General features: G+C 42.0%; 1 protein-coding gene across 1 annotated transcript in view; it reads left to right on the forward strand.

The window, feature by feature from the left end:
- CCDC178 (coiled-coil domain containing 178) overlaps positions 1-24622 on the forward strand; it is a 357941-nt gene that overhangs the window by 62424 nt on the left and 270895 nt on the right. Inside the window, 4 exon segments of the mRNA XM_073331282.1 lie at positions 3506-3648; positions 8423-8576; positions 23273-23368; positions 23473-23609. Coding sequence (XP_073187383.1) covers positions 3506-3648; positions 8423-8576; positions 23273-23368; positions 23473-23609 — 530 coding nt within the window.

The following is a 24622-nucleotide window of genomic DNA, read 5'->3' on the forward strand; positions in this document are numbered from 1 at the left end:
TTAGGGGACTGGAACACATGACTTATGAGGAGAGGCTGAGGGAGCTGGGATTGTTTAGCCTGCAGAAGAGAAGAATGAGGGGGGATTTGATAGCTGCTTTCAACTACCTGAAAGGGGGTTCCAAAGAGGATGGCTCTAGACTGTTCTCAATGGTAGCAGATGACAGAACGAGGAGTAATGGTCTCAAGTTGCAGTGGGGGAGGTTTAGATTGGATATTAGGAAAAACTTTTTCACTAAGAGGGTGGTGAAACACTGGAATGCGTTACCTAGGGAGGTGGTAGAATCTCCTTCCTTAGAAGTTTTTAAGGTCAGGCTTGACAAAGCCCTGGCTGGGATGATTTAACTGGGAATTGGTCCTGCTTTGAGCAGGGGGTTGGACTAGATGACCTTATGGGGTCCCTTCCAACCCTGATATTCTATGATTCTATGATTTAGATATGTCAGCCTGTGACTTAATGAAGCTTCACAATTGTGTTCCATAATCCTTCAGCTCCTTCCCCTATCCTCCCTCTTCTTCTCAACCATTTGAGTCAGACAGCTTCTTCCTCCTCTTCTTTGCTGCCTGGGCACCACCACCAGCACAAACATTAAGAACACATGACAGAGTCTCCCTCGTCTCAGTACCTATGCCAAGTGCCACAGCAGCTGGGAGGAGCAGTTGAGAGGGATACTCCTTCCCAGCCCCAGAATGGAGCATAGAATCATAGAACTGGAAGGGACCTCAAGAGGTCATCTAGTTCAGTCCCCTGCACTCAAGGCAGGACTAACTATTATTCAAGGCAGTACTATGTCGCTCTCTGCAGATGGAGCATGCTAAGCACAGTCATCATATTGGAGCTGTATGGGGATGCAGCATGCTCAGTGTGGACAGAATCTTTGGAGAATAATGCTGTCGAATTCTAATAAACTTCTACTGAGCATGTGTGAATTTTAATTTTCAGAGGCTTATAAAGTTGGCCAAATATGGAGGATTTTCACAGGAACAGCAAAAGGCATATCTCCCTGTCAAATTTCAAGGCCCTGCCCCAAAACAAAGAAAAGGTTGTAAGATTTTTTTTTTTAACATGGTGTGATGAGGTATATCAATCTCACACTGCACCAGCAAAGGTTAATGAGCTGCTGCAGGCACACTCAACCCTGCCCAGCTACACCTACTCTTGCTGTCAGGTAATGAAAGGGAAGGTAAGAGGGGATGAGGACAGCTCACTAGTGGGATGCTCAGGGAGGAGAGTAAATCTCTTATCCTTTGCTCCCTGAGGAAAGGACCAGCCCAGAACCTCTGCACAGCCAGAGCTCTCCAGAGGAAGGTGAGCCCGACATAGGACTGTTGAGTCTGTTTTTGGCACTATTTCTTTGCTTTACGACAAAAGGGACTGTTGGGCTGTCTGGGATAGATAGATAGATAGATAGATAGGGGCCTATAGATTATTGGGCTGTCTGTGCTGCCTGGAACATACCTGTGGGGCCTAATGAGACTTCTGCAATGAACCCCTGTCAAGGTGGGCTGTAGGAAACTGCTTCAGTAAACTCTCTGGACTTTTGCACCCTACCTGAGTCTGCACTGTAGTTTGTATTGGACCCTGAAGACCACAATCACACATGGGAAAAGCAATGTATTTTTCTCTAGTCTCATTCACTGAAGCAGCTAATGCCCAGCATGAAAAATTTCAGTCCAGTTAAAGTCTGGCAAAATTATGAGCAGCTGAAAATAGGGTCTTATGATGAAAAGTGTTAGGAAACCTTAATTGCAGGTGTAGCTACCAGATCTACTTACAGTAATATTTATTTTGCATATTGTAAATTTTGATACGAAATCCAGAGATTGAACTTTTTTGTGATCACTATTAACAACAACTCCTAAAGATTGTCTCTGTTGTAGAATAAAACATTGGGCTTAGAATAACCTTCAATGTTGTCGTTAATAAACCCTGTTAATATTTTTTAAAATTCTGCTCATTTTTAATTGAGGAGTCAATAATTACATATCAAAATACACAAATGTGTCGTAATAAAAGGGGAAAAATGCATATGAGAGAGCGTTACAAATAGCATGATGATCTTAAACAAATTTGCTATTGATCCATTTTCTTTCTTTTAAAATAAAAATCAACATTAACAAGTATATCATCACTTTATATATATGTGTGTGTGTGTGTGTATATACACATACACCTGAATAACTACTGGTACTCCTGCAAACTCCTCTCTTCTAAATTCTTTTATAAAGCCTGGGTGATATTTGTTGATAAGTACATAGGTTGTATCTGACTGTGAGTTTAGTAGATGTTCTGTTTTTAAAGACTAACATTTTTGTTATATCAGCAGATAGGGTATTTTCAAAATAGTGGCTAATTAAAGGTCAGGCTGTTAACTTTTTCTTCTACTTATTTTTTTATTTCCATTCTTCTTGTTGCCTTGGGATATATTTGATGCAGTGAAAATTTCAAAATGATCTGAAATACAATTCATGAAATAGACTTTTACCAAAGCAATTTTAAATTAGTACTTTTTCCAGTACTGATTTTTTTTTCTTTCCATTACTAAATGAAATAATGCAAAATCTCATCATAGAAGTAGTGTAACACTACATTGCATAATAAGAATATAGGTCATTTCTTGTGGTAACTCATTCACATATTTCCTCTTTAAAAAGTTATTAGATATTAAAACAAAAAATATTCAACATTTAAATTGTGCTCTAATTCAGATGCTTGGATTAACTGGTTCCACCAATTTTATTGGTTTTATCCTCCTCATTGCCTTGGGAACTTGTAGCAGGCACTTGATTTTCTCTTTAATTAAAAATAATTAGATAATATTGAGTATATAGTTGTTGTTGTTTTTATTTCCCAAAGAAAAAGACTGAGCAGTTAATAAGGGCGTTAGGTTAAAATATACTCCTATTTTTGTTCTATTATGTGAATCACTGATTTCTATAACTGTTGGAGGAGATTTTGGAAGGCAGAGGGGGAAGTTATGTACCAAACTCCTATTGAAAGTCAATGAGAATGTGGTGCTTAAATCTCATTTGTGCCTTTGAAAATCTCCATCATTGTCTCAGGCCTCTCTGTTTCTTAAGTGAATGTCAGCCTTGTACAGCCCCTCAGGAGCCTTTAAGTAATAATTCTGTCAGGTTGCTGAGTACATACTCAGTGGCTTCTTCCAAGATTTTGTGTTCTGCTCCATTGGTCTCTGTCTTCCTATGCAAGTGGCCATCTTTTCACAATAACTTCTAAATGTTATAACAAAATGAAAGCCCTCTTGCTAACACTGGCTTTTTGATATCATCAGATTCAATACATGCTTTGTCATTGTCTTCTACTCTGATTGCTTATTTGGTATTCTGTGCTTTATTGCTAAATATTGTGACATCCCAAAGCACTACATTCGAACTTTCAAATAGTAATAAGTGAGTCAGAAGATTACTGAATGAGAACAGTTGTGTTTAGAATATTACATTTCATAATGAAAACAGTTTATAGAATATTTGTTTTCCTTTTTCAGGCATCAAAATTATATTATGATGTTTATCGGGAAGTTCTGAGAATCCAGCAGATTTTAAAACAAGTCACTGAAGAAGCTGAAAAGGAGAGAAAATCTATGGCTGAGAAAATTAAATATGCTGAGATAGTGTTGAAGCAGTACCAGTAAGAGCCTTTTAAAATGTTGTTAAAATATTCTGATGATCTTTAATATTTTGACAGTTTAGAAGTATAATGACCATAGAAACACAGTATATTTGCATTCAGAAAATGTCTGTTTTAAATTCTGTTCTTGTTTGAGTGTCCTCTGCATATTCTCACACTGGGAATGTGCTGACCAGTGCAGTTTGGATGGTGGAACCTTCTGATCGTACCACCTGTTAAAGTGCTCACCCACACCTCCTATTGCTCCCCTCAGCATTCAAGCATATTCTGAGGGCATGGCTATAAAAAGGCCTGCCACCTTAGTTACTTTCACCCACAGCAGTCAGACGAATGTGGACCTTTCTAGATCTCTTGAAGCCACAGCTTTGAATGCCTACTAACTCTACATTAGTTGTTAGATAAGATTAGCTAGCTAGATTTATAGTTCATAGTATTAGTATTTAACTTAAAATATTTACAAAAGCGGCAAAGGGTCCTGTGGCACCTTATAGACTAACAGACGTATTGGAGCATAAACTTTCGTGGGTGAATACCCACTTCGTCGGTATGGTACTGGCATTGATTGCAGATCCAAAGACAATGAAGCATGATTTTAAAAGATGTGCATCGTGTCCTGCAGTCTTACTGGCATCTAATGCATGTGTCAGGTTACTTAAATGTCATGGGAAAGGACGTTCGCCTTCATATTGTGCTGTTTTTAGCATGTTCACTACTTGGGCCAGTAAGGAGAGAGAAAATATACTTCAGGCCCTCAAGAGGCCATGTCTGCCCAACCTCTAGGATTGGAGGCTTCAAAGAGATCTGAAAGAAAAAATAAGGGATCCAAGGTGACTTTGAGTACTTTTGGCTCCCGAAAGAGAACCAGGGTAAAGGGTTTGGTCTTGCATGGAGCTCTGGTTCCAAGCCAACTGAGATTTTGGTAGCTAAATCCAGTGTTTCAGCTCCAAGATACAGCCTGCATCTGAGATAGTTCTGGCTAAGGAACCCAAGGCTTCAGATAACGTGCCAGAACTAAGCAATATGCTTTCAAGGAAAAGAAACATCAAATTAAAACACATCTTTGGTAATTCATTGGATCCTGCTATGGATCTGGGATCTGAGACCTGAGGACATAAAATCTCCAAATTGTTCTAAGGTGATAAAGCCAAAGAAGAAGCCAGCTTAACCAATTATTTCATCTTTCCTACTTCCTACCATTACAGTTATGACACAGGTTCATGTGGATCTGCAACACGTAACAGATCTGACTGGTTCTCCAATTAGATTAATGAAAAGGTACTTCTCTTTCATTCTTCTTCTCCCAACCAAATGAGATGAGACATTGTGCTGGATAGGTCTCCAGAGACTACTTCCACCAGTTCTCCAAGAAAGACTATTTCACCATTATGCCTTCTTCAAATTCCAGGTTTGGTTATATTACCCATTGTTTCGTGATTGGATCCGTATTCTGACAAGGAGCTAGATCCTGTAATGATTTCAGAAGTTTTCTCTCTTCCTAATGATCTTCCGAGGATCATTACCATGTCGTGATGGAGAGGCTTGTGTGTTCTGGTGGAACAGACATCTCTTATATGCATTTCCACCGATTCCAGTAATATCCAAGGTGATACTCAAGCTAAAGCAGAAAAGGCCAGTGTTGTTGTTCTAGTTCTAACATGGCCAACACAGATATGGTTTTCATACCTTTTCAGGTGGTGGTCTGTCCACTCCATTCCTCATCTTCTTTCTCAAGATGCAGTCTAGAGCCATCACCCAAATCTACAAACTCTCTGGCTCAAAGTGTGGCTCCTCAATGGTTCCAAAGTTTTAAAAGGTACTGTTCTGAGGATTTGAAGGAAGTACTGTTACATAGCAGGAAAATAACTCATCAAACATACATTCAAAAATGGAAGAGGTTCCAACTCTGGTGTGATGCAAGACAAATTACCTCTGCATCCTCCTCTTTACTTCCTAGAATTAAAGAAATCTGGGCTATCTCAAAGCTCAGTGAAGGTACACCTCACAACCATTCCACCAGAAGGTAGAGGGTCATTCGGTGTTCGCTCATCCTACAACAAAAAGATTTCTTAAAGGCATGAGAAACCTCTACCCCAAATCAGAGATCCTACACCATCATTGGACCATAACCAGATCTTGAGCTGTCTTACAAAGTTTCCCATTGAACCAATGGCAACTTACTCACTCCTACACCTCTCTATGAAAACCATGTTCCTAGTGGCCATTACGTGCTCAGAGAGTGGGAGAGATAGGGGCCCTAATGGCGTACCCTCTACCCCTTTAAGATTTTCTTCAAAAATAATGTTACATTGTGATCACACCTCAAATTCCTTCCAAAAATACTTGCAGTCTTCCACATAAATCAACCTATTCACCTTCCAGCATTCTTTCCCAAATTGCACCAGGATAAAAGGGAGGCAACACTCTGCACACTTGACATCAGAAGAGTGTTAGCCTTTTACTTTGAAAGGACCAAACCTTTCAGAAAATCTCCAAGACTATTCCTCTCCATTGCAGACAGATCTAAGGGATCCCCAGTCTCTAAGCAAAGACTTTCTAGATGGATATTGGACTGCATTGCCAACTGCTTTTGCAACTGCTACAACCCTTCGGGAGCCTGAACGCATTCTACAGGCTCTCTGTCCACTTCCATGGCCTTCCTCTGGTCACAAAAATATGCAGCGCAGCAGCTTCGGCATCTGTTCAGACATTTGCAGAACATTATTCAGTCACCCTTGCTTTTGCATCAGATGTGATATTTGGCTTGACAGTATTGTCATCCATACTGTACTCTGCTCCGAAGCCCCATCCTTCCAGCAGGGGCACTGCTATAGAGTCACTTAGAGGGAGCACAGCTACAGACTAGGGACCGAATGGCTAGGCAGCAGTTCTGCGGAAAAGGACCTAGGGGTGACAGTGGACGAGAAGCTGGATATGAGTCAGCAGTGTGCCCTTGTTGCCAAGAAGGCCAAGGGCATTTTGGGATGTATAAGTAGGGGCATAGCGAGCAGATCGAGGGACGTGATCGTCCCCCTCTATTCGACATTGGTGAGGCCTCATCTGGAGTACTGTGTCCAGTTTTGGGCCCCACACTACAAGAAGGATGTGGATAAATTGGAAAGAGTCCAGCGAAGGGCAACAAAAATGATTAGGGGTCTGGAACACATGACTTATGAGGAGAGGCTGAGGGAACTGGAATTGTTTAGTCTGCGGAAGAGAAGAATGAGGGGGGATTTGATAGCTGCTTTCAACTACCTGAGAGGTGGTTCCAGAGAGGATGGTTCTAGACTATTCTCAGTGGTGGAAGAGGACAGGACAAGGAGTAATGGTCTCAAGTTGCAGTGGGGGAGGTTTAGGTTGGATATTAGGAAAAACTTTTTCACTAGGAGGGTGGTGAAACACTGGAATGCGTTGCCTAGGGAGGTGGTGGAATCTCCTTCCTTAGAAGTTTTTAAGGTCAGGCTTGACAAAGCCCTGGCTGGGATGATTTAATTGGGGATGGGTCCTGCTTTTGAGCAGGGGGTTGGACTAGATGACCTCCTGAGGTCCCTTCCAACCCTGATATTCTATGATTCTATGATAAGGACACTACTCAGAGAAGAAGAGGTTACTTATCTTGTGCAGTAACTGCAGTTCTTCGAGATGTGTTCCCCTATGGGTGCTCCGCTACCTATCCTCCTCCCTCTACTTTGGAGCTTTTATGTATGAGCTCTGTGATAGAGAAGAAACAGAGGGAAGTTTGCCTGTACAGTGCTATATAGAAACAGAATGCAGTGCGAGATAGGGAGAGCTCATGTGCGGGCCAAACATCTACCAAAAATCTCCAATCTGAGGTGCAGGGATGTAAAGACACCTAGAATGGAGTACTCATAGTGGCGCACATCTCGAAGAACTGCAGTTACTGCACAAGGCGAGTAGTGTTTTCATAATGGTTATGCATAGTACCTTTGTGGGAGGCTCATCACGTGTGTCTTGTTTCTGAGTAGAAGGTAGATTGCAGACATACTGTCATAAATATAAAGGGAAGGGTAAACCCCTTTAAAATCCCTCCTGGCCAGAGGAAAAATCCTCTCACCTGTAAAGGGTTAAGAAGCTAAAGGTAACCTCGCTGGCACCTGACCAAAATGACCAATGAGAAGACAAGATACTTTCAAAAGCTGGGAGGAGGGAGAGAAACAAAGGGTCTGTGTCTGTCTGTATGCTGCTTTTGCTGGGGATAGACCAGGAATGGAGTCTTAGAACTTTAGTAAGTAATCTAGCTAGGTATGTATTAGATTATGGTTTCTTTAAATGGCTGAGAAAAGAACTGTGCTGAATAGAATGACTATTCCTGTCCGTGTGTCTTTTTTGTAACATAAGGTTTTGCCTAGAGGGATTCTCTATGTTTTGAATCTTTAAGTATAAATGAATAACTTTAAAGACATACTGGAATAAGAACAAAAAACAATCATACTGTGTCAGACTAATGGTCCCTCTAGCCCAGTACCTGGTCATCTGACAGTGCCCAGTGCCAGATGCTTCAGAGGGAATGAATATAACAGGGCAGTTTCAAGTGATCCATCCTGGGTTTTCCAGCCCGAGCTTCTGGCAGATGATGATGTCAGGGTAGATATTTCAAAATCCATTCATATATAAGTATTTGAGTGACTTAGGCAACAGAGAGAACCAAAATAAATCTTTACTGATTCAAATCTGCTTTACATTCTCCTTTATGGAGACAGGTGATGTTGGAACGCTTCCAAATGAATGAATGAGATTATTCTCGTGTTTCTATTAGGAATGATTTAAAACACTCAGAATTTCTTTGGACTGAATTGTGTATCAAGTTAAAAGAAACAGAGGAGAAGATTATTAAGGAAGAAAGACATCTTGAAGAGTTAGTAAAGCAAAAAGAAGAGATACAGGAAGATGCTAAATCTTGGAACAACAAAGTGAGTTTTGAATATTTATAAACAACCAAATAAATAAAACAAATATATTTTAAACTGAAAAGTACATGAAATTCTGGATATTTTGTGTGTTTGTACGTTAAGGTTTCCTGTAATAGCACAAGTAAAAGTATTTATTTTGAGTAAATTGAAAATATGTTTGATATAATGGAATTTGTTCATTATTGTGATACAGTAATGTAACTTTGTTTATGAGGAGTAATAATATAGCCTCTTACAGTACTTCATGGGACTGCTGCATATTCCCACCTGGTACTGCTGACCTTTTCAAACCTTCTGGAAAGAAATGCATGCTCAATGGAGCTGCATCAGTGCCGTGTTGAACCAGTGAACGCTGGAAGCTGAGAGGTATTGTGATTGTTCTTCTGTACCTGGAGCGATTTCTGTTTTACCTTAAAATTCTCCTTATTTTTCTTGTTTTCTCCTTTTTCTACTTTATTTAGCATATTTTGGGAACTCTGCACTGTTGCACACTTTATTTTAATATTTGAATTGAAAGCCCTACCACTGGTTAGTTGTGGCCAATCCAGCTTCCAAGAATCTGGATAACACACAGATTTAAGTGATGTGTTGTGCTCTTCCGTGTTCCCTGAAGCAGACTCATGCAGCCACTGTTTATTGTCCCTGGGGGAAAGAGTCCATATGACTGCTCACTGTGCAGAGTCTTCTACCTTTGGGCCTAGAGTGATATGCAATGGAGGCACCAAACCTTTCTCAACAAGGAGGCCTTATTAGTTTGGCCTTTGAATCTACGTTTGGATCCACTGTCTATAGCTGTGAAAGGCAGGTGGTCGTTTATTTCAAAGCCAGGCAAATCAGCAACAACCTGTGCATGGAAGAAATCTGTACAGGATTGGGTTCACTGCCTGTAGTTCCTAAGTATGTGATTGGAACTGAGGTCACTTTATCATGAAAAATGCCAGTTCTGAGATGTGAGCTTAGTTGTGCTGACAGCTCATTGGTGCTAGGGCCAGCACTGACTTGTAAAAAACCTATTGGTGCTGTCCCTTTGTTCATAATGAGGACTTCCCAGGTGCTGAAGAAACCTAGTGCAAAGCTAATCCTTACTGATGTGTCAATGACAGACACTTTTTTGACATAGAAGAGCCTTGTTTGTTGGAACAAGCTGGTGCAGGAACTCCTTCAGTACAGTGCCAGGATCTTTCCTGGCTCCAAAGAAGTAGCATGAAGATATTGATGTGGGCTTAACTCCAGCATTGTTTCCAAAATCTCAAGTGGGTCTTCACTTTGACAATACATTAGTACTGTTCTCAGCTGTCCTCATGCACAAGGATAAGAAAAAGGAAATGTAGAGGGATCTTCAGTGCCAGAGATCTTGCCAGGGTCCCAGAAGAGGAGACATCATTATGGGTCCAGGAAGCATATGGCTAAAGGTCCTCTGAAAAGCAATGTGAAGGAACAATAACTAAAAAATTGAGCCAATAGCATTAAAAAAAGTAATTGCTTTTTAAATTTTCTTTTATATCAGTGTTCTAAAGTTCAACAGTTAGTCATAAAAAACAACTACTTGAGAAGCTCAGAAAGAGGACAAATTAAGTAGCAGAAATGAAAAACCGCATAATACATGTCCAAAAGTTATAATGGACACATTATTCTTGTCCACCAATGTAAACATATTCAGTTATCAAACCTGACTTATATCTTACTGTCCAAGTAAATTTTAAAAGGTTGTAAAATTTGCCTGTATAAATCCCAGCTGTTTAATGATTTCATCATACAGATTAGAGAGAGAGAGAGAGAGAGGAGGAAGGAATTTATACCCAAATGATATACAGGGGAGAAAGAGTGGGTTACTACCTCCAGAAGCCATGATATCCACTTTCATAACCAGAACAGGCAATTTTTGGTTTAAAAATAGGTCGCTTTAAGCTACAGACATCTTCATCTGTGGAGCCACTTGAAGAGTTGTTTTTGGGTTTCAGGCCCATCCCTTCAACAGAACTCAATGTGGCTGATTTGGTTAGGAGCCAAGTAAGTGGCAGAGCTATGGTTCTTGTCAGCAGATATTCAGATGATGAGTCCTGTAGATTTCAGGTCATGTCTGACATCAGACTTAACTTAAAACCATGATATTTATAGAAATTTATTTTTAGGTAGAACTGCACTTTAAGCATATTCGTTGGATTACAAAATAAAAATATCACTATAGGAGAGACTGAATTAAGAGCCTTACAAAAAATCTTCATCTACAGAAATATCAAAATAGTTCTATATACACAACTAGAAATTATGAAATTTTGGTCTTTTAAAACACTCAATAGAAGGCAAAGATGTAAAGCCAGACTATTTGAGGCAAACTAAACTAGATATACAACAGTTTTGGGATCTAATTTCCATGGTGCTGTGCTGTTCTTTTTACTGCAACAACAGAGTAATTTTAGTTCAGTTCCATTCATTTTAAATTACTGTTGTATCAGTTTGCATTTTTACATTCTCTCTCTTTTCATTGATTTATTTTTTAAATGTTTGTTTTCAACGGTGAGTCCCAGGTCTGATTCTTAGATGCCATTTTTGCTTCAGTTTATTACTGTATTTGGTTTTAGTTTTTTTAATTCAGCTTTCACTTCATATTCATTGGAATCTCTAGGTTTTCTCTTTGCTTTTATGACCATTATATTTTGTCTTTAGTGTCTCTTCATTTCATAATATTTTTATTATTAAACATCAGGCTTTAAAGTTCTCAGAGTCAGTGCCATTGTAATTATAAAATAAACTTGAAGAACAAAGTGTGACATGTAATCATAAGACTCCTATATTCAGTTTTATAAAGTGTTTTCTGTGTAGTGTTGTTGTAGTTGTTAAATTAGTAGTCAGTTCTCTTGATGGGTCAGATTCTTTCTCTGTAAAGATGTTGAAGTCGTGTATGAAGGCTTTATTTTGGCCACGTTATAAATATTTGAAAAATGTTAGTTCTGTGCAGCTGCAGGCTTGGGCCATGCACTGGAACTGAGAGCAGGGAACCTGTCCCTTCTGTGCTGTCAGTGTCCCCCTTGCTGGGCTAAGATAATATAGAGAAGGAAGCTGCCTTATTCAAATGGAGTGGGGACAACAGCCAGACCTGGAGCAGGGGAGTAGATTGGGATTGGAAGCTGGTAGAGATGGTGGAGAGGGGAACTGGGATTGGGAGTTGTGGAGAGAAATTGGGACTGGCTGGGCAAGAAGACTGGGACTGAACATCAGAGAAGAAAATAGGGAGGGCTGGGATTCTGTGGGTGTGGGGAGACTGAGATTGGATGAGGAGCCAGGAAGTGGGACTAGGACTGATTGGACAAGGAGACTGGGACTGGGATCCAGTGGGCCAATGAGAAGGAGGGAGTCATATGACAGTGAGATGGTGTGTGGGGGAAAACTAAGGGTATGTCTACACTATGAAATTAGGTTGATTTTTATAGAAGTGGATTTTTAGAAATCGATTTTATACAGGCGATTACGTATGTCCACACTAAGCGCATTATGTCAGAGGAGTGTGTCCTCACTACCGTGGCTAGCATCGACATATGGAGTGGTGCACTGTGGGTAGCTATCCCACAGTTCCTGCAGTCTCCACCGCCCACTAAAATTCTGGGTTAAGCTCCAATACCTGATGGTGCAAAAACATTGTCGTGGGAGGTTTTGGGTACATGTCATCAGTTGCCCCTCCCTCCATGAAAGCAACAGCAGACAATCGTTTTGTGCCTTTTTTCCATGCAGATGCCATAACACGGCAAGCATGGAGCCCACTCAGCTCAGCTCACCGTCACTGCTGCTGTTGTGTCCTGGGTGCTGCTGTCAGCAGACGGTGCAGTATGACTGCTAACTGTCATCATCCACCGCTTCCGCTGCAATTCTGCGCTTCTGCTCTTGTAAATGAGCTCAGTCTCAATAGCAAATTTCTCCATGTTGTTGTCAACAGTGTGCCGTTGTTACCAAGAAGGCCAATGGCATTTTGGGATGTATAAGTAGGGGCATTGCCAGCAGATCGAGAGACGTGATCGTTCCCCTCTATTCAACATTGGTGAGGCCTCATCTGGAGTACTATGTCCAGTTTTGGGCCCCGCACTACAAGAAGGATGTGGAAAAATTGGAAAATGTCCAGCGGAGGGCAACAAAAGTGATTAGGGGACTGGAACACATGACTTATGAGGAAAGGCTGAGGGAACTGGGATTGTTTAGTCTACGGAAAAGAAGAATGAGGGGGGATTTGATAACTACCTGAAAGGGGGTTCCAAAGAGGGTGGATCTAGACTGTTCTCAGTGGTAGCAGATGACAGAATGAGGAGTAATGGCCTCAAGTTGCAGTGGGGGAGGTTTAAGTTGGATATTAGGAAAAACTTTTTCACTAGGAGGGTGGTGAAACACTGGAATTCGTTACCTAGGGAGGTGGTGGAATCTCCTTCCTTAGAAGTTTTTAAGGTCAGGCTTGACAAAGCCCTGGCTGGGGTGATTTAGTTGGGGATTGGTCCTGCTTTTAGCAGGGGGTTGGACTAGATGACCTCCTGAGGTCCCTCCCAACCCTGATATTCTATGATTCTATAGGCTGAGCAAGTGCAGAATGGTGGTAGAATGCGCCTTTGGACATTTAAAGGCTTGCTGGTGCTGTTTGCTGACTAGGCCAGACCTCTGCGCAGCCAACATTCCCATTGTTATTGCTGCTTGCTGTGTGCTGCATAATATCTATGAGAGTAAGGGGGAGACGTTTATGGCGGGGTGGGAGGTTGAGGCAAATCACCTGGTGTCCAATTTTGAGCAGCCAGACACCAGAGTGATTAGAAGAGCACAGCAAGGTGCACTGCGCATCAGAGAGGCTTTGAAAACCAGTTTCATGACTGGCCAGGCTTCAGTGTGACACTTATGTGTATTACTCCTTGATGCAAACCCACCCCCTTTGTTGATTTTAATTCCCTGTAAGCCAACCACCATGCATTCTTTCATAATTAAAAAAAAATTAATTCTTTATTAATTAAAAAAAGGGAGATAATTGACAAGGTAGCCCGGGTGGGGTGGGGTGGGGTGGCGGAGGAGGGAAGGACAAGGCCACATTGCTTATTGTAGGCACACTACAAATCAAACTGTTTGAATGACAGCCTTCTGTTGCTTGGGCCATCCTCTGGAGTGGAGTGGCTGGGTGCCCAGAGCCTCTCCCCCCACATCCCCCGTGTTCTTGGGCATCTGGGTGAGGAGGATATGGAACTTGGGGAGGAGGTCAGGTGGTTGTACTATGGATGCAGCGGGAGTCTGTGCTCTTGTTGGCTTTCCTGCAGCTGCACTAGATGCTTCATTATGTCCGTTTGCTCCCCCATTAGCCTTAGCATCGCTTCCTGCCTCTGCTCTTTGCGCTCCTGCCTCTGCTCTTCGTGCTCACTTAATGCTTTCCTAGCCTCTAACACTGAATGCCTCCATGCATTCAGCTGCACCCTATCAGTGCGGGACGACTGCATGAGCTCGGAAAACATGTCATCACGAGTGGGTTTTTTTTGCCTTCTAAACTGCGATAACCTCAGGGCCGGAGATGATAGGGGGAGCCTAGAAACATTTGCACCTGGGGGGGAGATAAAAAGGGAGAGTAAAATTAAAGATGATACATTTCTGAGAACAAAAGGGAGACTCTTTCACAGTGAATCAAGCAATTCACAGCAGACAGCACATGTGCTTTAAGTACAAGGTCGCATTTTGCCTTTTATATTGAGCGCTTGCTGGTATGGTGACACATCACACATGGCTGGGCAACAGAATTCAGTTTCCATGCAGTCATTGTAAGGCAAAGGGTACGCAGGGTAGGCTTCTTACGCATAACATGTGGGAATTGTTTCAAACTGCAGCACCATCCTTTCCCATAGCAAGCATTTCTTCTTTTTGATTGGAGTACTGCCTGCACAGATGCTTTTCCCCATACAGCAGTCAGATCCAGTGTCTCCCTTTCGGTCCATGCTGGAGCTTGTTTGCGATTCTGGGGGGACTGCATGGTCACCTGTGCTGCTGAGTTCGCCACGCTGACCAAACAGGAAATGAAATTCAAAAGTTCCTGGGGCTTTTCCTGTGTACCTGGCTAGTGCATCAGAGTTCAAAGTGCTGTTCAGAGCAGTCACAATGGAGCATGCTGGGATAGCTCCCGGAGGCCAAAACCGTCGATTTGCATCGGCACTACCCCAAATTTGACCCAGCCAGGCAGATTTTAGCGCTACTCCCCTCGCCGGGAGGGAGTACGGAAGTCAATTTTAAGAGCCCTTTAAGTCAATGGAACGGGGTTGATTACGTGGACGCATTCATTTTAAAATGGACCTAATGCAGCTAAATTTGACCTAACCCCGTAGTATAGACCAAGCCTAAGACTGTCTGGGCAAAGAGGCTGTCAGAGGGAACCTGGGAAGGGAGAAAATTGGAATGGGTGGGCAAGGAGACTGGAAACTGGGGATGGAAGACTAGGACGGGAGTGAGGAGAGAAAAGGACTGTGACAGGGAGTCTGGAAGGGTGATACTAGAACTTGCTCTGTAAGTAGATTGGGACTGGGATGAGAAGCCTGAGGGGTGGAGACTGACTGAGTAGCCTAGGAGAAATATGATTGGGATGGGTTAGAGTGGGATGGGTTAGCCAGGATAGGTTAGAGTCAAGACTAGGACAGGGAGGGGTTGGAGTGGATGAAGCAGAGGTGGAGGAGGATCAAGCTTAGGGGAATAGTCAGAAGTGTCTGTGCTTACTAGAGAACGCTCCTTTAAAGATCCTGAACTGGAACCCAATATCTCTGAGTCTCATCATTCCTCTGCTGTGAGCAAATATCTGTACAACCCACTGGCAAAGAGTTCCATTCCCTTTTAGTGCTGGTGTACATAGAAGATGACCATGTACTACTGCTGTAAATTACACCATTAGCTCAAATGGCAAAGGTTGGTGCAATAGGTCTAAAGTTTCCAGCCCTGCTGATGACTTATTTGATGATACCACATGATAGAATTTGTTGTTTTGGTTTTTTAAATCCTAGTGAATTATATGCCCACAAACTATGTTAAAGAAATGTTGTAAAGTGTGCAAGTGATCACTGAGTCAAGTACTCAGAACTTAGGAAATGCCAGACTTAAGGTTGCTTATGCTACCTTAATTTGGCTTCCCTTCTGGATATGCATTATGATGCAGTCTTTAATTACATAATCACATACTGTTTTCCACAGGACTCCTACCTCAATCAGTGCACAGGATGAACCTGCTCTGTGGATGGAGCATGGTAATGTAGTGAAGGAGGATGTTGAATATAGGACTCCTGCCTCATTTGTTGCAGAAGTTGGAAGGTGTGTAGTGAATAAGGAGGCAGGGGACTGCAGGAAGAGAAGGGATGATCTCATGGTTAAGGCAGTTGAATGCTGCCCTAGAGAACTGGATTCTATCCCCTATATCTGCCACAGAGTTCCTATATGATGCTAGGCAAGTCACTTAAGCTAAACTTTTCACAGGAGGTCACCTATTGTGTATTCCTCCCTTTCTGGGTGCCCATGCTGAGACCCAACAGTCTGATTTGCAGAAGTGCTGAGCACTTATAGGTGTAAGTGAAGTGAGTGGGAGCTGTGCTTTGAACATACAAAGTGCTATATAATAATTCTAAGTACTCTGAAAAGTCAGGTCCTAGCTTTCTCAAATTTGGCAACCAAAGATACTTTTGAACTTAATAATAATAATAATTTTTTATTTGTGTAATCATAGCATCTAGGAGCCCTCAATCATGGACCAGGACTCCAATGTGCTGGGCACTGTAGAAACACAGAACGAGCAGTCTCTGTGCCTCAATTCCCCACCTGCAAAATGGGAATAATAATACTCACTCATTTCACAAGGGTATTGTGAATATAGATTTCATGAATGTTTGGGAAACATTCCAATTACTAATGTGAAGGGCGCCATAGAAAAGCTTATGAGGAAGTTAATAATTATGTCTTTAGAGTAGAATTTGAATTGTGTGCAGTAGATAGGGTAAAGTGCCACACAATGAGGATAAAATAAAATATTGAATAGCTGCTCATTAAGTGATCACAGTGCACTCTCTGCACTGAATGAGACAAGGAAAAATAGTATGTGATCATGTAATTTAACATTTTATCCTGATGCATATGCAGAAGGTGGCTGAATTAAGATAGCACAGTCAGTATTTGCTAATTTTTGAGTACATGATATTGTAACCTTAATAATGTTCTTCTAATAGTTTTTGTGTGTTTAATATATATTTACTGTTCTTTTCAAGCAGGTTTAGGTTGAAGAATACAGAATCAGAGAAAAAAATAGACTTTGTACAGCTGTAGATATTCAGGGTAAAATTTTCAAAAGCACTGAAGTCCCATTTTTCAAAAGTAATATAGGCTTATAATTGTCTAACTCTCATTGACTTCCAATGAGAATTGGACTCTTAGGTGCTTATGGGTGTGTCTTCACAGCACAGTTAACTTGAATTAATACACTCAAATTAATTGCACATGAGGTAGCATAGCTTGATTGAGGACTGCTTTACACTGAAAAAGTTACATCAGCATTCATCCACACCCCTGAGAGGCATAGTTAAGCCAAGCTAACCCCTGGTGTAGACGTCACTAGGTCGACAGAAGAAGATATGCTGTTCTTTGTTCTCATGAAAATGTGTCCAAATCTGTCCAATTTATAAATTCATTATTGTGGCTCATTGTTAAAAGTGCTCTTTCAAAGCCTCCCTAAGCTGTATAACTCTGTGCTGAGCTCTTCTAGTAGCTCTTGTGTTTGGCTGTTCAAACTTAGCAGACAGCTGCTCCACCTCCACCTTTCATCCTGGTGTCAACTTTCCCCCTTTGATTCAGAGATATTATGCAGGACACAGCGGGCAGTTCTAACAATTGTGATGTTTTCTTCATTTAAAGCACATTCAACTGTCATTCTTCACCTGCTGAGCTGGTAGTTTAATCTTTCCTTGGTGTTGTGGAGGCGGCCAGTGTATGGCTTCATAAGCCAGGATCACTGTTCGCATTTCAACATTGCCCATTGTAATCTGCCAGTTGGAAAAGAAAGCCCCTGTTTGTAGCTTTCTGAACAGTTGTGTATTCTTAGAGATGTGAACATCATGCACCTTCCCTGACCAACAAACTTTGAAGTTGGTAAATTGTCCCCGGTGGTCCACTATGCTTGCATAACCATAGAAAAGTAGCTCTTTCTGTTGATGTACTTTGTGGCAAGGTGCTAAAATAGAGATATGTGTGCTGTCTTATCGCCCCACCTCAGTTCAGGAACCCCTGTGCAGGTTCATGCATCAGTCAGAGACGGTAGACAGTAAGGAGGGCCGTGCGGGTTCTTGGAATTTTTAAAAAGGTGCAAAAATTATGGGACAGAGATGATGTTAATTGCGAACTGACCCCTGGTCCCAGTCACCACTGCATGACTGGTTTCTGCCCCACTATGCATTGTCAAAGCTTCTCAAAAGACAGTGCATTCGATGGTGGCAGGTTGCACACTGGCATACATACCTATGGTGCGCCACACTGTGTATTGACACAAGCATTCCTGGTGAGCACTGCTGACCCAAGGAGCCAACTATACATACGCACAAGTGGTATATCAAGTGTGGCGGCTTTATGCAAACACAACTTGTGTCGACCAAAGTTTGTAGTGTAGACATAGACATAGCCTGAGAATGACCGCACTTTTTAAAAAAACACTGGAGTTACACAGAGTGATTTGATTAGCAGCACAGACTGAACATCCAGACTAGAATATCATTCAAGGGCTCCAAATCAGATTTCAAAAATTCTGTTCTTTGGTCCCAGTCTTTCTCTAAGTTCTTCTATATATTTAAATGGAAGTTTGCAGCATGTACTATCTATTCATCAGCATTTCCTTCAGCTGCTTCATGTAAAATCTGTTTTATTCCATTCTATGTCACTGAAATATTTAAGTACTAAAGTCACCATGGAAAACTAAATTCTGTAGTATTTCTAAAGTGTCTCATTGTTTTTCTCTACTTTTTGCCATTGTTTTTCTCCACTTTTAGGGGAAAATGAACAATTTTTAAAAGGAGATAATTTAAAAAAAGAAAAAAAATGTTTGTTTTAACATGAAGAAAGTAAAATTAAAATTTTGATTGTTTCTTAAAATATATCATTCTTGCTGCTTCTCCAAGTGAATGTCCATATGGATTCCACTCTTTGTGTGCATCTGCCCTATGCTTGTGAGATTGCATTCTTTTGGCCAAGAGTGTCTGTTGGGACCAAACGTATGCCCTTCAAGTTCTTGTGCCCCTTATTTGAGGGCATAAAGGGAGGAGTAGCCCAACTGTCCCTCAGTCCTTTCTTACTGCCCGTGGCAGTGAGATGGAACTCCCGCAGTGTCCACCTGCTTCTTCCGGCACTGTGATAGTATTCGAGGTAGCTATTAGTATTATTCATTAGCTAGTTGTTAGTAGTATGTGTTAGTCTTTTTGTTATTTGGTACAAAAAAACCCAACCTTTTTTAGTCAGCTGTTTAGCTTTTAGGCTAAACCCCTCCTTGTATATAGCAGAAGTGAAATCGCTTGTGTTCAAAAGCTACTCATCATGGGAAGTTTCAGTGCAGCTTAATGATAGGCATTGCAGATATCTCTTGTATAGGAGAGGTATATATTCCTGAGTGATGGTCCATATGTTGTTCCTTCTCTAAGTAGACTCAAAAAGCTAGCGAGGCTGTCCTAAAATTGTTCTTCCTGGAGCAACGTCTGCATGCCGCTGAGGACACTGAAAGAAAAGGATGTGGCTAGACCTAAGTTCTCCAGTCAGTTTCTTCCCATGAGCACCCCAGCAAGCGGAGAATCCACCCCAAACTCCCATGCTATGTCAGTGAAGAGGCCCCAGTCATCCACCAACATTCCGGTGTCAATGATCTCAGGAGAGGGGTAGGAAGGAGCACTGCTCCAGAGATGCTAAGGCATATACCACCCTCTCTGATGCCTATCCAGTTGAGAAACAAGAGTCAGAGGTGTCTGATTCATCTTGGACTCAGCAGTTGAAGGGCTGCTAATGGCTTGACAAAGGTCCTTTTCATGCCTTGATACCAACTGTTAAGAGAGAGCGACCAGTACCCACCAAACCTGTGGACTGTGTTTCTCTTAGTACCAGCCCTTCAGGATCCTTGCTCTCAGTACCTGGCACTATGGAACCAGCCACCTCAGAATTATGTTCTTTAGTGCTCAGCATACCAGAGTTTTTGGTAGCTAGGGCATATACAGTACTAAGTGATTTAACTGTGGGGCCAGTAATAGTGTCACCGCTCCTTGAGAGGTTGAAGACGTTGATAGCTTAACCACCTGTTACCAAGTTGTCGGTACAGCAGACAACGAAGGAGGTATATCTGCTACCTGATTAGGGAGTATATAACAGGGCAAGGGCACTCCTGACAGGAAGGGCCCACTTTGGAGGAGGTGTCTCTCTACTGTGCACAGACTGGGATGAGGAGTACATCGCCTGTACACCCTCTGCACCCCTGCCTTTGGTTAGATCCCTCTCCTTAAAAAGGCAGTATAGACCAACCCAATATGTCAGCTAGTGTAGCCTCCGCTTCTGGAAAGGCAGTAGAGAGAAGGTGATGAGGAGCAAGATCTTCAAAAGGACGAACAAATTGTCCCTGTTGCAATGTCCTCGTCCTTCCCCAATGGCACAGTAGCCTTCTTTAGTTGATGACTTCAAGGCATTCCTGGCCTCAAAGCCTTCCTCAGTTGATGACTTCAGGCATTCAGGACCTTTTGAAGCATATGGCAGAAATTCTGCATATACTGCTGGAAATGCTGCAGGAGACACCTCACAACTCCTGATATCATGCATCCTTTCATGTCTGGCAAGCTTGCCACACTGATAAATGAGGGATTGTTGGAACCTGCAAAAGACCTGTGGCATAATGGTAACTTCTATATTGGCCACATCCAAGTGAGTTGACAGGAGATATCAAGTATCTTCCAAGGGATTGGAGTATTTTTATTCCCACCTAGTACCAGGATTGCTTGTAGTAGTTGCTGTCCAAGAGTTGTTGAAGAAGCGGGGACCTCCCAAATCTACTCCCAGGAAGAAAGACCTGAAGAAACTCATTATATTTTGATACACAGTCTACTAATCTGACAGCGTCCAAATGTATGTGGCGAACTACCGTGATATCTGAATTGGGTCAAGCTACCACAGAAGCACTGAGAGGAACTAGAAACCATAATGACTGAGGGACAACTTATGAGCCCACATTTCCCTTCTGGTTGCACTGGACGTGCCCAGCACCGTGGCTTATACTATGTCCACATCTGTAGTAATGAAATCTTCCTGGCTTCAGTCCTTAGGAATTCCCACGGAGATACAAACCACAATTGAGGACCTTCCTTTTGAGGATTCCAGGGTGATTCTTCATTCTGTGGGCCTCTATGTTCCAGCCCCAAGAAGGCAGAAAGGCTTCCATCAGGCAGCATCCCTCTGCCCAGTCCTATTATCAGCTTCACAAGACCTCAGCGGTGCTGAGACAGAAAGATGAAGCTTTGTGGCTGATGACCCACTGTCTCTTCCTCCACTGTTGCCCAATTTGCATCTTCCACCAGGCAGCAGGTTTGATTCTGTTGTTGAAAGCTTGACAGAACCTCTCAAAGATCCCTTGCCTTCAACATTTTTTAGTTTTGGGAAGCCTTGACAGCAAGAGGTAGTCTATCCAATTCTAGTCCCTTCCCATTCCCTACCTTCCTTGCCTATTCCAAGACGAATGTGCGGCTCTCTACCTTCAAGATGCCTATTTTCACATATCCACTCATCCTGCCCATAGGAAATACCTCAGATTCCTAGCAGGACCCTTTTCACTATCATTACAGGATCCTGCCTTTTGGTCTTTCCGTAGCACCAAGGGTATTCACCAAGTGATTAGAAGTCATTGTGACTTATTTAAGGAGACAAGTCTACCTATATCTTGATGACTGGCTCATTGGAGGAAGATCACTTCAGCAGGTGATCAGCTTGATTCAAGTGACTTAAAGCTCTTTGCCACACATGGTCCTCAGAGTCAGAGAAAAATCCACACTTGCTCTGAGTCAAAGCATAAAGTTCATAGGAGCTGTTAAATTCCAGATCAATGAGAGTTTATTTTCCATAAGAAAGATTCCAAACTATAGTGAACCTTATCAACCAACTTCAACCCCACCCAAAGACATCAGTAAAGCTATGTCTCAGATTTATGGGACACATGGCCTCATGCACTTGTATGTGATGCAGTTTGCCAGTATTCATCTGTGCTCCATACAAGGGTGGTTGAAATCAAAGTACTTACCCAGCAGGCACCATGTGGACATGGTGGCCACTGTCCCACCAGAGGGACTCTTCTCATTTAAACTGGTGGAAAGACCCTCTTCAGGTGTGCAATGGATTTCTCTGTATTTCTGTCAACCAAGAAGCTGGTGACAGATGCCTCCACTAATGGGTGGGAAGGGATCATTTACGTCACCTTCAGAATCAGGACAAGTGGTCCCCTCATTGAGGTTGTCTGCATATAAATGTCCTGGAACTCTGAGATGTCTATTTGGCATGTAAAATGTTTCTGTCTTTACTTCTGGGATCCACAAGCCAGCTACTGATAGAAACACCACAGCTATGCAGTATATCAACAGACAGGGAGGAACCAGGTCACCTTCACTCTGTCAAGAGGCCATTTAGCTCTGGCCTTGGTGTATTCATTACCAGAATATGTTGCTGGCCTAGTATCTTCAAAGCATTCAGAACTTACAAGCAGATCACCTGAACAGACAGTTCTCAGACAGCTATGAGTGATTGACCAAAGAGCCAGTGTTGCACAGCCATCTTTTGCAAATGGGGATACCAATCAATAGACCTATTTGCCACAGGTCAGAACAAAAAGTAAGTGTTCTGCTCCAGAGGGGGATTCAGTTCAGTCTCTGCAGATGCCGTTCTCATTCCCTGGACACTGGGGTTGATGTATGCCTTCTCCCCAAATTCCCATGATACCTGAGGCAAGATGTTAGATCAATGATCATGATAACTCTGGTATTGGCCAGGCGGTTCTGGTATTTGGATATAGTGAACTTCTCAATGCAGCCCCTGGTCATTTTGCCTGCTCTGCCTGACATAGTCTCACAGAACAACAGTCAAATTCTATGCTTGCACTGTACATTGTTACGTTTGCCAGCCTGGTTGCTGAGTGTCTGACATCCAACAAAAAACGATGTTCAGCTGAAATTTCAAAACATTCTGGTCCAAAACAGGAAAGCTACAACTAGACTGACTTTTATAAAGCTAAATGAAAGAGGTTTTCTTTTTGGGCCTGTCAGCACACCAACTGACATGCCTAATCACTTAAAGAAGAAAAAGTGGTTACTTAAGTTACATTAACTGTGGCTTTTTGAGATATGTTGTCCAAAAGGATTTTATAACGGTGCCTACTTCCCTGTTATTGTGGCATCCTAATCTGGATTCTGTATTGGTGAAGGAACTGTGAGGACACCTAGGGTGCCGATGCGACCCCAATGGATAATGCTGACCAAAAGAATCTGATCTTGCATGCATGAACTGTATGTGCCTCAAGAATTAAACTGATGTGTACAACACATCTCAAGGAACTGCAGTTACTGTAAAGTAACTAACTGTTCTTTTTCCATTTTTGGTATTTAATTTTTGTGTAGTTCTCTTGTTGCAAATATTGTTTTTTATTAACTTTTACATATGTTTTCCAGGTACAGGATTTAAACAATAAAACATTGGCTCAAGAAAATGAGAACAAAAGTTTATTAGATGCTTGTTCTGAAGTGATTAAAGTGATTGAAGATTCAGTAAGTTTTTTTTTATTGTTTTCATGAATTATAAGTGAAAGTCTTTGTACATTGTGTTTGCTTTAAATGATCTTCAAAACATACTCTGTCTCAATGTTTCTTAGAAAACTAGCTGGGAATCTGAACGGTTGAATATGAAACAAATGCTCCTCAATACCCTTCAAGCAGTGGATGAATTGGAACGTGAAAATAAAGAACTTGAGAGAGAAAATGAAGAATATGTGCAAAAGTCCAGAGAAAGGTAATTCAAACTCTGTAAAAGACCTGCAATATAAACAGAAAAGTCAAAGACCCAGAGGAAAATAAGAAGCAGCATTTTAGATGAGCATTGGTCAGTTTTTTCCATTTTAAAGCTTTCTGAACTAATATTTCAGTAATTTTAAATCACATCACATTGAAATCTTGTACTTAAATTGTTGGTGTTCTGTAATCCTATTCTCACGCCCCCACCCTCCCACACAAACAAACAAACAAACCCAACCCAGTCACACATATGGGTTCTGTGGTTTGGCAATTTGCAAAACAAAAAATATGAATTTTCTTATATTATCTCTAGATTAAAAGCACCTTCATTCCCAATTATATTTTAAAACTTTCTTCTTGAATATGCAGAAGGTCAGCGACTGCATGGAAGGGACCTGTCTCGCAGAAAAAGGGTGAAGGAGGAGTCGGAGAGCGCTTCTTTTTTGAGGCTCTCTGTGTTGGAGAAGTGGTAGCTCTCTCTCAGGAAAAGGGTGAAGAAGAGAGCTACTACTTCTCCTATTAAGGGAGCCTTGAAAAAGAAGTGTTCTCCAATTCTCTCCACATCCTCAGTACTGACCGTGCTGCAGCTAAGTACCTACAAGTTGTTAGGATCTTCCGTTACCGCTAAAGCCCAATAACCTAAGCAGGCAGCCTCTCAGAAGGATAGCAGAAACAAGACTGCCCCTTCTACCACAGCACTGACTGCAGCAGCTAAACACTTGGTACCAAGCACCTCAACAGCGCCTCAGCTTACGGCGCCATCTTCTGGCTCTCTGGTGCATTATGCTGAGACAGCAGTACCGAAGTCAACTTTACCTCTTCGGTACAGACATCCTTGGCGCCAATCCTCCTGGCGCCACAACAATTCCCAGTACCACAACAATTATCCTGGTACCACAACAGTTACCGCCGATGCCATCTTCAGTACCAGGATCTCTTGGAATGCAGCAGTTTCTCTGACATAAGAACTTAGTAGTTGCTGCAGCACCGAAATCACCTCTTCTCAGTACT

Source organism: Lepidochelys kempii, chromosome 2, assembly GCF_965140265.1.
Source record: "Lepidochelys kempii isolate rLepKem1 chromosome 2, rLepKem1.hap2, whole genome shotgun sequence".
NCBI classification, from domain to species: domain Eukaryota; kingdom Metazoa; phylum Chordata; order Testudines; family Cheloniidae; genus Lepidochelys; species Lepidochelys kempii.